This window comes from Chrysochloris asiatica, unplaced genomic scaffold, assembly GCF_000296735.1.
Source record: "Chrysochloris asiatica unplaced genomic scaffold, ChrAsi1.0 scaffold00028, whole genome shotgun sequence".
Taxonomy (NCBI): Eukaryota; Metazoa; Chordata; class Mammalia; order Afrosoricida; family Chrysochloridae; genus Chrysochloris; species Chrysochloris asiatica.
The window spans coordinates 10,817,369-10,830,951 of NW_006408546.1; the positions used below are offsets into that span (position 1 = coordinate 10,817,369).

At 41.3% G+C, this 13,583-nt stretch overlaps 1 protein-coding gene across 1 annotated transcript in view; it reads left to right on the plus strand.

The window, feature by feature from the left end:
• Positions 1-13,583, plus strand: part of EPHB1 (EPH receptor B1) — a 743,041-nt gene that overhangs the window by 621,811 nt on the left and 107,647 nt on the right. Inside the window, exon 12 of the mRNA XM_006846598.1 lies at positions 4,273-4,488. Coding sequence (XP_006846661.1) covers positions 4,273-4,488 — 216 coding nt within the window. The remainder of the gene's footprint in view (positions 1-4,272; positions 4,489-13,583) is intronic.

Genomic DNA, 13,583 nt, shown 5'->3' on the forward strand with positions numbered 1-13,583 from the left:
ACAGAGCTCAGAAGACACTGTGAACTGGGTCCTCCCAAGGCTGTAATCCTCAAGAAGGCATGAGGAGCCTCCGTGTGGGCCCTAGGCGTTCTTGCTTAGACTCTCTCTTTATGCACATGGGGTATGTGGGAGAGCTCATCTGTGAAACAGTATGGCCCTACTGATAATAAAATGATCACTGTTGCCGGCTTTGTTTGCCTGGGGCATGTATCATCTCATGTAAATCTCACCAAAACCCGCTGAAGACTGGACACAATGTTCTCATTTTACACATGTGGAAATCACTCCCCTGGAGGTTCAATGATTTATGTAAAGTCACGTGGCAGAGTCTGAATCCAAACCAAGTCTACCTGGCTTCAAAGTCTGGACTTTTAACCACTTATTGGCATGACTGATATAAATTTTAAAACAACTCAGATAATAATCTCACAGTCAGCGGTTCAAAACTACCAGCTGTTCCACGGAAGAAAGATGAGGTTTTCTGCTCCCGTAAAGATTTATAGCCTTGGAAACCCTGTACAGGGTTGCTATGAGTTGGAACCGACTCCACGGCACATAACAACAACAGATAATAAAGAAACTCTGAAAATCTTGAGACCTGGTTAGTGGTGCTGTAGGATAAGCACTAGACTGCACGTTCACTTTGAACCACGAGGTTGGCAGATCAAACCCACCAGCCATTCCTTGAAAACCATATACAGGGCTGCTATGAGCTGGAGCCAACTTGCCAGCATTTAACATCAACAAATGTAAATTTAGAAGGACCCAAGTGGCATAATGGATTAAGCATTGGGCTGCCAACTGAAAGGTCGACAGTTCGAACCCACCAGCTGCTTTGCAGAAATAAGATGTGGCAGCCTGTCTCTTTAAAGATTGATAGTCTTGGAAACCCTTCCAGGCATTTTTAATCTGTCCTAAAGGGTCAGTATGAGTCAGGATCCATGTCACAGCAGTGTGCAGTGGTCGAAGATTTAGGAGTGTTTGAACAATGCAGATGGTAACCGGCTGAGCCAAAGGTTGGAGATTTAGGTCTTTTCAAAGGTGGTTTAAAAGAAAGACTTGGTCATCTACTTCCCAAAACTCAGTCATTACAAAACTTAGGGAGCACAGTTCTACTCTGGCACACATGGGGTTGTCATGAGTCAGAGTTCACTTGACAGCAACTGGTTTGGTTAAGAAGAGTTAAATGATTTAAAGCAGAAGCCAAAACACATTATTACATTGCCGTTCAACATCGTTGTTTCTTGAAGTTGCTTGGAGCCACCACCAATGCCCGCCTCAAATTGTATTTACAAGTCTGCTTCTGTAGGGACATATTCATTTTTAACCACATTGTTGTCTACACTTACAGAGAGAAAGTAGCAGGCTGCATTGGAAAAAATATAGCCAGTGTGGTTTGAGACCAAGATACACTTTATAAGTACACAAGTTGCATGACAACTTTCCCGAGGAGGCGAATCTCCAGAGACCTACTTGGAAGAAATGAATTGTGCTCCCAAAGCCTGGCTAACTTCTTGAGAAGGCTTTGATTGAAGTTCATTAGAGAGAAAGAGAATTCATATCACTCACTGCACATCCAGCCTCACAGATGGGCAACATGTGCTGAGAACCAGGGAGAGTTTCCAGAAAGCAACTCTGCATTTTCTTTTGGAGCTGTTTAGAAAAAAAAAAAAAAAAAGTTATAGATAAAGCATCCTGGGAAAATTGGAGAGTGATTAAAATTTGAGTTAGAAACAGACAGGAACACGAGATGTGTCAAACCCTGGATGTTTGGGGACCTTTCTTCTGGCAGGAGTCGGCTCAGAGTCATTTTGCTCCCTCCTTCAGTTAACAGAGCAAAGAACCCCAGAACACCAACCTAGGCTTGTGAGCTGATAATTAATGTTACCTTTGTTGAACTTCGTAACTATCAGAGTTTTGCTAATAAACAGGGTTTTTATGGCAGGTGTTTTATTTTTCTGTATCTTTATATAGTAACTGATTTTGTATTTTTGCATTTGAAAGATCATCAGTGACTTTAGCCTAGGAGTAAGTATATGGTGGCAGGGAGACATAACGTGAGAGTTTCTGATCCTGTGGTGGTCCCAGGAGCCATGCTAAGGAGATGGAGATTTCCCTTAACACAAGCATAAATCATGTGTTTAACATGACTGTAATGGAATGCATTGTGTGACATCCTGCATACAATGTTGTTGTTGTTGTTAAGTGTTATCCAGTCACGCCAACTCATAGCAACCCTGTATAGGCTTTCTGAGGAGCGGCTGGTGAATTTGAACCACTGACCTTGTGGTTCAAACTAACTTGTGGTCAAATACATTATCCTACAGTGTCCCCCAATTGTTGTTGTTAAGTGCCCTCGAGTCGGTCCCGACCCATAGGGACTCTGAACAGTGTTTCCGAGGTGGTAAATCTTTCCGGGAGCAGAAAACCTCTTCTTTCTCCCACAGAGCAGCTGGTAGTTTCGAACTGCTGACCTTGCTCTTTGCAGCCCGATTTGTAACCACTACGCTACCAGAGCACCATAAGTGCTTAATAAATGGGAGCTCCTCACACTGCTTATGGTTTTTGGAGGACAGTGTGAAAGAAAGCATGGCCAGGTTACCCAGTGCCTGTATTCAGCATTGATTAGACTAGGCCCTGGTGCCCTGCAGCCGCTCACCTCTCCTCCAGTCAAAGCATGTTGATGCCCAGCCTGTCCTCTACTTGCTAACAGCACACACAACCCTTTTGGAAGTAGCTAGGACTAGACAATGTGGGGAAATATGTCCTTGGCAGGCATGATTAGCCAGTGTGTGCAGGTTCAAGCCCCAAGAACTTTGGGCTGGCAGGAAGAAGGTGCAGACTCATCTACTGAAGAGTCAGGGCATGGTATACACCAAGAAAATGTGAGCGCACAATGACTGAGGAGAGGGCAGCATGAGGAGGAGCTAGGATAGCTCTCTTCCTAGGAGGGTCCACATGCCAGATGCTGTGTTTGGCTTCTCTTGACTGATAATCCTAACATTCTCAGGAGGTAGAGAGATCGTTGGCTATCCCTATGTAAAGACTGACAGAACTAGTACATTCATGGAAGATGCCCTACTCTTAAATTTGAAAACTGGAAGAGATGTGTCCACCATTTGTTCAACATAACTTCCTTTGAGTTTTTGTTATCTACATTACAGCCCTCAGTACTGAGAATATTGTGGTGACATCAAAAGATAAAGTTCTTGTCCTCAAAGTGCTTGGAGTCAAGTAGACGAGAAAGGCATACATGCACTAATTACTGAAACTTGTGGCATGTGCTAAAAAGAAACATAAGAGCATACCCTGAAATACAGTTGTAAGAAGTTACAAAATACCTTGGAATGGGACATTTGCCTTTCAGTGGTAGAATTTTGGCCTTTCATGTTGGATATCCAGACTCATTCCTGACCAGTGTACTCTGACACATCTACCATTCGTCTGTCAGTGGAGGCTATTGTATGTTGCTATGATGAATAGGTTTCAGCAGAGCTTCCAAACTAAGATAGACTAAGAAGCAAGGCCTGGTGAGCTACTTCCAAAAAGTCAGCCAATGAAAACCTTATCGTTCACAATGGTTCAACAGCAGCTAACAACTACAGCTATATTTGGGGGAGGGAACAGTTGTACAGAGGTCTCTCTGAGCCCTAAAGGGTGCGCAAGTGTTGATTTTGTGAGGATAAAAACATTCCAGACAGAAGGAAAAGCATGTGTAAGTGCCCTGAGGCAGAAAGACTTTGGCTTAGAAAATAATTGGCTTTAGGAGTGAGGGTATAGTGGCATAAGGTGAGGCAGTTCCTGATCCCATGGAGGTCTCATGGGCCATGCTAAGGAGTTGGGAGATTTTTCTTGATGCAAGGAGAGGCTATTAGAGAGTTTTAAGTCAGGGAATGATGTGACCTGATTAATGTTTATAAAAGATTGCTCTGGCTGCCATGTAGAGAATGGATTGTAGGGGTCAAGTGCAGGAAGGCTTCTCCAGGTGATTGATGACAATGTCTTGGTTAGGCTGGTGGCTGTAGAGATGGAGAGGAGTGGGTGAGTTTGAGATGTAATTTGGAGATGCAATTGATAGGACATGGTAAACAGGCTAGAGCAGAGCCTTCAAGGAGAGGGAGCTGATAGGAGTGGGGGAGGGAAGAGGGGGGGTAATAAGCAGTTTGACCTGGCTCTCAGTGAGGCTGACAAGTGGCAGGGCCACAGAGCCTTTGCTCCTGCTTCAGCACTGAAGCCCATCTTGATCCTGATGCCCTTTGTGTCTTCCTGCAGCAAAATGATGGGCAGTTCACAGTGATCCAGCTCGTGGGTATGCTCAGGGGCATCGCCGCTGGTATGAAGTACCTGTCTGAGATGAACTATGTACACCGGGACTTGGCTGCTAGGAACATTCTGGTCAACAGTAACCTGGTGTGCAAGGTGTCCGACTTTGGCCTTTCCCGCTACCTCCAGGATGACACCTCAGACCCCACCTATACAAGCTCTTTGGTGAGTCCTACTTGGTATTCTCGGTGAAAACATGACATGTGGCTGGGACCTGAGGTAGGGATTCAAATGTGGACCTATCTCTCCACTGGGGAACCAGATGCTGAGAAGACCGTCCATCCATGAAGAACAATAACAGCCGACTGCCCAAGCCAGCAGTTAGGCTTGGAGGAGGGGTCAGTGTTCCTTGGCCAGTAGGAAAAGGAACTCGGAAAAGATGATTGGGGAAAATCCAGAGTTGAACAATGGTGGCAGACTGCAGGCATGCTTCACATCTTCAGTTGGGCACTCTGCCACCAGGAAGAGTCTTACAAGTCTTCCTCTTTGCTCTCTATCTACATCTTTTCACGTTTGCTTTAAATGTCATCTACTAGATGATTACTCTTACATTTCTACATTCTGCTCAACCTTCCCTCACCACTCCATAAATCTCATTGTCTGTGTCCACTGCCTCATTCACACCATTCCCCCAAGTACTTGCACCAATCCCGCAAACTTAGCAGATCCAAACAGAGCTCTGGATTTATTCTCCAGTCTCTCTTGTCACTAGCTGGCATGATTCAGTTAATTTACTGAAAGCAAGAAATCATCTTTGCTGTTTCTGTCTGTGTCACCATCCATGTTGAAATACTCAAAACATCTATAGATTCCATCATCTATAGAATCCATCTTTGTGGTATCATCTGTACTGCCACCACCTTTGTTCAAAGCACTATCCTCTCTCTCCTGGACCTTTGCAGGAACTTCCTAACTATTCTCCCTGGTTTCTTGTTGCCTCCCAACCACCATCAGCATCCAAAGTGATTGATCTACCTGCCTACCTTCCTTTCCGCCTACCTACCTACCTACCAATCTTTTTTAAACCTGTAAAAGTAGTACACAATTATTATTCAAATCAAAACAATACAGAGAAGTAAAAGGAAAATAAAACATAATAACTTACAATTCCATTGAGGTATAGATCAGCAAAAGTTTTCCTAAATGCTTAAAAAAAAAAGAAAAAAAAAGGTTGACAGGAATGGACATCTAAGACACTGGCTACCCAATATGGGGGTGGGAGGCTATAAAGGCAAAAAGTGACTGGCTTACAAGCTTTCAAGAGGGAGTCTAGTTCCAGATGGGGCAGGGGAAGGTAGAATCACCACTGAATGATTTCCAATCTGTTGGGACTGGGCTGGTGAAAGGAAATGGGGATAAGACTCTTGTGGTACAATAGTAAATAACTGCCATCAGGACTGACTGTGAGGCTAGGAAATATAGAGGTAGATGTTTTTTGACAAAAGGAGGGGAGTGATTGATTTTGCAGTCCAGGAGCGGAGGTCCCTGGGACCATCAAGTGAGAAGAGTGGAGAGCAGGACCCTACCCAGAAATACAGTGACATCAGGGATATAGAGAGAGAGACAATGACATGGACAGGTGGATTGGATGGGGACACTGGACTCAGGGAGGGAGAAGGGCTCTGTGTTGGCGGCTAGGAGTCAGGCCTGTGTGGTGTACCCTTTGGTTATTTGATGATGCGTGGAGGGGATGGTAATCATTGCAATTAAATGAAATATGATAGGATGAGTGTAAAGCTGATATTCTCTCATATAAGCCTCACTATAAAACTTTTAAAAAAAGGGGAAAAAAAAAGTTTTCCTAAATGACCAAATAGTAACTATTTTAGATTTTGCTTGCCAAGATGCAAAAATGTAGATACTTTTATAACCATCTCAAAAGGTAAACCATTCTTAGCTCAGGGACTGCAGAAGAACAAGTGGCCAGCGCGATTTGGCTCACAGGCCCTACCTAATTTCTATAGTTAGCCATGTGACCTTCTACACTTCCTCTTTGTTCAAAGTTTGGAAAAGTTTTATTTTGTAATTATGGGATCATGCTATGCCTATTATTCTACATCTGATGTGTGTCCTAGACAGTCTTGTTGCCAGACTGCTTTTGTACAAGTTTGCAAACAGTCACTCCACCAGGAATGCAAGAATGCCTGGTTGTTTCTCTCTAGCATCCTTACCAACAGTTGATGTGATCAATCTTTAAAAGTTTACCAAACCAAGGATGAAAAAATGATACTTCATTACATTTTAATTTACGATTCTCTCTGACTGCTGGGGCTATTAGTGCCTTTTCACACAGTCACTAGAGTGTCTGTTTCTTCTTATGTTAATTGTCTGTTACTGTCTTTACTTATTTTTATATTAGATTGTTTGTTGGTTTCTTGGAAATTTATAAAAGTATTTATCTTAGGTATTTAACTCTTTGTTTGCCATGTTTGACACAGTTAGGGTTATTATTCTAATCTGCTATTCTTTTAATATTGTTTTGATATGCTTTGGGTTATAAAAATGTTTAATATGGATATCATAAAAAAAATATCTATCTTACCCTTATCTAGCTTTTCTTCTTTGGTGTCCTGGCTTGTTTTTGTTTTGTTTTGTTTTTGTTTTTCAGTTTTCTTAACTTTCAAGTTATATAATGTTTTTAAATCTTATCTGTTCTATTTTAATTGATTCTTTTACCCTATATCTAGAGATACAATTTACCTGAATTTATTTATTTTCCAAACACTTTTATGGACAATTTCAAACATAGAGAAGATTCTTTTTAATAATTTTTTTCTCATAGAATGATCCATTTCTCCATAAATCTATTTTATTTTGGGTTTTTAATGCTTTTGTTGTTGTTGAAAACATGTGCATCAAAACATATATAACGTTGCCAGCATCAGTATACATAATTCGTAAACACTTCAGTATACCTGGCATTAACAAAAGTTAAATATCTGTTGACAGGAGTTGTGATGTGGTGCTGTGGGTTAATGCACTGGACAGCAAGGTCAGTTTGAACTGCAAAGTCCACAGTTCAGCCTCACCAGCTGGTCCTTAGAAACCCTATACAGGGTTGCTGTGAGTCGGAACTGACTCAGTGGCACTTAACAGCAACAACAGGGATTTTGTAAAGATAAAATTTGCATGTAATGGTATGCAGAAATGTTAATTATACATTATAGCATTTTAACAAATACATGCAACTGTGTAACACAAACTCCTATTAAGGTATAGAACATTGCCTTCACAGAACATTCCTTTTTGTCCCTTTCCAGTGAATTCTGACTCCCACCCCACACACAGGGACTACCACTGTTCCTAGTTTGTTTGTTTTTTTTTTCAACCATAGATTGATTTTACCAGTCTGAAAATTCATGTAAGTGGAATCGGAATCATTCAGTGTATGCTCTTTTGTGTTTGGCTATTTGAGCTCAGCATTATGTTCGAAGTGCCGGTGGATGTTGTGTGCAGCAGTGATTTGTCCCTATGTATGCCACATCATAGTCCATTGTTTATCTAGCCATTCTTTTGTTGATAGACACTGGGGGCCATTCTGAAATTCATTTTTACATATGTATCGGGAAGTGTATTCTTACACTGTTTTATTCCAGGTATATAGATCATCATGGCCATACAAGTTCTTGAATTGTTGTTGTTGATAAAGTGACATAGAGTTGGTTCTAACTCATAGCAACCCCTTACTGGGTTTCCAATGCTTATCCTGCAGCACCAAGCCAGGACTCCTTGCTATATGTTGTTGTTGTTAGGTGCTATCGAGTTGGTACCGACCCATAGCAACCTTATGCACAGCAGAATGAAATGCTTCCCGATCCTGGGCCAACCTCACTATTGTTGCCATGCTGAGTCCATGGATGCTGCCACTTGGCCAATCCATCTCATTGGGGGTCTTCCCCCTTTTCTCTGACCCTCCCACTTACCAAACATGATCTCCTTCTTCAGCAACTGGTCCCTCCTGACAATATGTCCAAAGTATGAGAGACAAAGTTTGGTCATCTTAGCCTCTAAGGAGCACTCTGGCTGCACTTCTTCCAAAACAGATCTGTTGGTCTTTTGGCAGCCCATGGCACTTTCAAAATCTCCTCCAACACCATAATTCAAAGGCATCAATTCTTCTGCAGTCTTCCTTATTCACTGTCCAGCTTTCGCATGCATATGCCAAATGTTAGGTTCCTGCATATAGTTGAGTTCTGTGCCATGGATCTATTTATTAATTTATTATGATCTTAAGAACAATACCATTCTTACCATAATGACTTAAGCACAAAATTTTCTATCTGAGTAGGGTAAGTTACCTTTCATTATTTTTCTTTTCTTAAAAAAAAAAAAAATAACAAAAAGTTTTCATTGCTGTTCTCAAAAATTCTTTTCAAGTGTAATTTAAAATCTCATTGTCCTGTTCCTAAACATGTACACACACACATACACACACACACACATTTGGATTTTGACTGGAACTCTGTCCCACTGTTGAAAGGACACACATGATCCCAAATTACATAAATAATGATGTGAGATAAAAACCACAATTTTAATGCACCTTATAAGTTTCTTATGTAAAAGAATCCCTGTGTTATTTTGCCTGAGCAACTTATTTACATCATTTGTTGTAACTTCATAAATATATCTTATACGTTGTCAAGCTTGGGGACTTCACAAATTTTGTGCAAAAATGACATTTTTAGGACTATATAAACATTTATATAACCAAAGGGCACATTCTGCAAACCTGCCTCTTGGCCACAAGCTCACAGCCTTTCTCTTTCCATGAGTCCTCAGCTGCTCTCTCTCTCCATGTCCTCATCTCTGCCTCCATCTCTGGTGTCGCTGCTGCTTTAGATAGGGTCCCACATTCCGCTCATGCTCTTCTCCCTTGATGGTCCTAGGGTCCTCTGTTCCTGGACTGTAAGATTAACTACTCCCCCCTTTTTGTTACAAAGCTTCTACCTTTACAGTTATGACAATCACAGTTAGTCATGATAACAATTCCTAAGTGTTTTTGTGTACATCTAAAAAAAACAGGAATAGAAGCAAATACTGTTGAATGATGATGCATGGAGGAGATTGTAATCACGGCAATGAAATGAAATATGATAGGATGAGTGCAAAACCAGTGTTCTCCCATGTAAACTATCACTCAACTCACAATGAAAACTTTTTTTTTAAATGCCATTTAAAAAAAATTTCATTTGTCCACAGAGTTTTGGAAACCTCCTAGATCCTAGATATTTTAAGATCCTTCACAGCCATATGGTCATCTCCTTCACCATATTATCATAATATTCCTCTATAGTTTTCCTTTTATTCAAAATAGAGAAAATTATTATGTGTGATGACTGAGCTTCTAAAAATACTAGCAATTTATTCATACAGCAAATATTTATTAACCATCTAATACAAGGAAGCTTCAGAAAGTTTGTGGACAAGTGGAATTAAAAGATAATGGAAGTTTTCCATGAACGTTGTGAAGCCTCCAGCTCCCCATATGTGCTGATAACAGGTTGGAAAGACACATTATTGTGGTCAAAAGGAGATATCATTTCTACTTTCACACAGCTCCCAGTTTCATGAGGGAGGAAGGTATTAATCAGATAGATACACAAATGAGGGCATAATGACCACCTGAGATAAGGGCCACTGTGTTCTGTGAGAGCCTGAATGAAATTATCAGTAATAAAATAGCCTCACTGTGTCTTGGGAGATTAAAGAAGGCTTCCCTAGTTTCCCTGGGGAGGAGCTGTAACTCCAGCAGAGATTTGAAGAATAAGTCAGCCAAATGAATGGGCCAGTTAAAGTCATGGAGAAGAAGCACACACACAAGTCCTGTGGCAAGGTGGAGGATTGGAGAAGCTAGGAGGGGGTCCCTGTGCTGGCATTTGAAAAAGGAAGTGTGAAGTGATAGGAGCTAAAAAGGCCAGCAGTTACATCATGTAGGGCCAGGCCCCCAGACCCTGAGACAGACTTTACAGGTTAGGGCATTTGTGTGTCTGTACCTGTGTGTGTGTCTAGAAAGTGGTTGTTTATATGTGCTATTGAGTCGATTTCAACACATAGGGACCTTATTGGACAGAATAGAGCTGCCCCATTGGGTTTCCTAAGCTGTCGTTTTTATAAAACCAGATGGTCAGATTTTTTTCATACAGAGCTGTTGATGCGTTTGAAGTGCTCACTTTTCAGTTAATAGCTGAGTGGTTAGTCATTGTACTCCCAGGAATCCTTGCCTAGAATGTGATGAATTTTAATTTTAGAAAGATAGTCTTGGTTTTTCTCTTTACTTTCCCATATATCTTTCCTTCCCTTCTCTTTCTCTCTCTATTTTTTTTATTTAATGTTTTATTGTGACTTTCCCTCTCTTTTTAAAAAATATTTTCTTTCTTTCTTTTTTTCTTTTCTTTCATACTAAAGCCATTTGAACAGGTCTAGTTATATGGCTGCAAACCTCAGGGTCAGCAGTTCAAAACTACCAGCTGTTCCGCGGGAGAAAGATGAGGCTTTCTGTTCCAATAAAGATTTACAGTCTCAGAAACTCTATACAGGGTCCCTGTGAGTCAGAACCCACTCCACGGCACATAACACCAGTTATATGGAATCCTGGTGTGGCACTGTAGTATAAGCATTGAACTGCTAACTAAAAGGTTGGTGGTTCAAATCCCATCAGTCACTCCTTCGAAACCCTATATAGGGTCACTATGAGTTGGAACTGACCAACAATTGAGGTAAGTTACCCTCTTGGTAAGAGGTCTCTATGTGAGAGGGCATTCAGTCTAGCAGCGTAAGGAGATTAGCTATGTACATGGGTGACTGAGAAATATATCATGATTATTAGTAGCTTAAGACCATTCAATTAAATGCTGTTAAATGACTGATTTATGACCTTCAGAAATGCCAAATTTATGAAACTCATGGATACTGAGAAACTTTGAGATTGAAGTAGATTGAGATTAAAGAGGCAGAACAGCTGGGTATGACGTGAGACCATTTAAAGAACATTTGTAGGACAATTGGTGAAACTTGAAATATAGTATCTTGATGAAGAACATATAAGTGCTCTTTGTAGTATTCTTACAACTTTTCTATAGATTTGAAACTGTCTCAATGTTTGTTTGTTTTTGTTTGTTAATTTACCCTGGTTGCAGTGTGGGGATGGTGGGAGGGGCAGTTGTAGTTAGGAGCCTGGAGCAGCAGGGGTGGGATTCCTGTATGAAGCCCAGAAGGGATAGTGGGGTAGTGCAGACAGAACTTGAGAGCAGATAGCCTTTGGTATCAAGGGTGACAGAGGCTGATTTATGCGTCTAGTGAAGCCATGTTCTGAAACTAGAAATGCTGGAATGGAACTGGTTGGAAGAGTGGAAGGCCTGTGCAAAGATGGGGAGTTTACTTTAGAGTAGTGCTTCTCAAAGTTTGCAGGGTATCTGATTTACCTGGAGATCTAATAAAGAACACACATGCACAGACTAAGTGGAACCTTTGTATTTTTACCAAGATTTCCCAAGAGCATCTGATAACCTACTAAAGTTTGAGAAGGACTGGTTTAGAACATTTGATCTTTATGTGCTGCTGAATATGCAGCTGGATATATGGGCTGGGATGGTAGAGGAGGAACTTCAACTGAAGTCTATTTAGAGAATCATATGTGCAAGAGCCCAGTGGCTCCATATGATAAGTACTGGACTGCAAACCACAAGGTCAGCGGTTCAAGCTCACCACCCACTCCACAGGAGAAAGATGAGGCTGTCTGTTCCTGCAAAGATTTTTAAAAGCTTGAAAACCCTATACAGGGTTGCTGTGAGTTGGAACCAACTCTGACACTTAACAACAACAACAAACATAAAGACAGGTATCGAGAAACAACCTCAAACCAAACTCACTGCCATAGAGTTGATTCTAATGAATAGTGACTTTTTAGGACAGAGAACTCTCAGGGTTCCTGAGCCTGTAAATATTTACAGAAACAGACAGCCTCATCTTTCTCCCATGTACCAGCTGGTAGATTTGAACTGCCTACCTTGAGGTTAACAACCCAGGACTTATAGGACAGTTGGGTACTTGAATGTTGTTTGTTGTTGTTGTTAAGCGCTGTCGAGTCAATTCTGATCCATAGCAACCCTGTATAGTGTTTCCAAGGAGCAGCTGGTGAGCTCGAACCACTGACCTTGCAGTTCAAACGACTTTACAGTCTGACGCATTAGCCCACAGCGCCACACCGGGACTCCATGTTGTTAGGTGCCATCAAATCAGTTCTGTCTTATAGAATCCCTATGCCCAACAGAATAAAACACTTCTTAGTTCTGTACTATCCTCACAATCGTTACGCATTAGCCCGTTGCTCCTGCCACTGGGCCAGTCCATCTCATTGGGGGTCTTCTTTTTCACTGACCCTCCACTTTACCAACCATGATGTCCTTCTTGGAGACTGGTCCCTCCTGATAGTATGTCTGAAGATGAGAGATGAAATCTCACATCCTGGCTTCTAAGAAGCATCCTAATTGTATTTCTTCCCACACAAATTTGTTTGTTCTTCTGGCAATCCATGACACTTTTAATATTCTTCCCCTGCAGCATAATTTAAGTGCATCAATTCTTCTACAGTCCTCTTTATTCGCTCGCCAACTTTCACATGCATATGAAGCTATTGAGAATATCATGGCTTGGGTCAGGCACACCTTAGTCCTCAAACTGACACATCTGCTCTTGAACCCTCTAAAGGTTTTATGCAGCTGACTTGCCTAATGCAGTATGTCATTTAATTTCTTGACTGCTGCTTTCATGAGTGTTGATAGTGGATCCAAGTAAAATATAGTCAATGACAACTTCCAGCTTTTCTCCATTTATCATGATGTTTTTTGTTGGTCCAGTGGTAAGGATTTTTGTTTTCATTACATTGAGGTGCAACCCATATTGAAGGCTTAGGAGAAAGATATAGGAGAAGATAGAGCAAGAAAGTGAAAATGTCTTATTCTGAGCCTGAAGGAGAAGAGACCAATGTTTACCAACCAATGTGAATGTATGCAGCTACTAAGAGTTTGCTGTAAATTTAAGCCTTTACTGTGCAGGTGCATGGTCAGAGGCCCAGAATGGTCAAATGAGTTACTCACCACACAGTTTGTTAGTGGCAGCTTTGGCTCTTCAATGTAGGTCTTCAGATTCAGAGTCCCTATAGCTCCCGCTTCTGTTTCTTTGTGTATGGGACAATTGTCAGAATTTGGTCAGATGGAAGAATTGAAGAGGTCTAAGAGCTGAACAGAAAATTTCAAAGA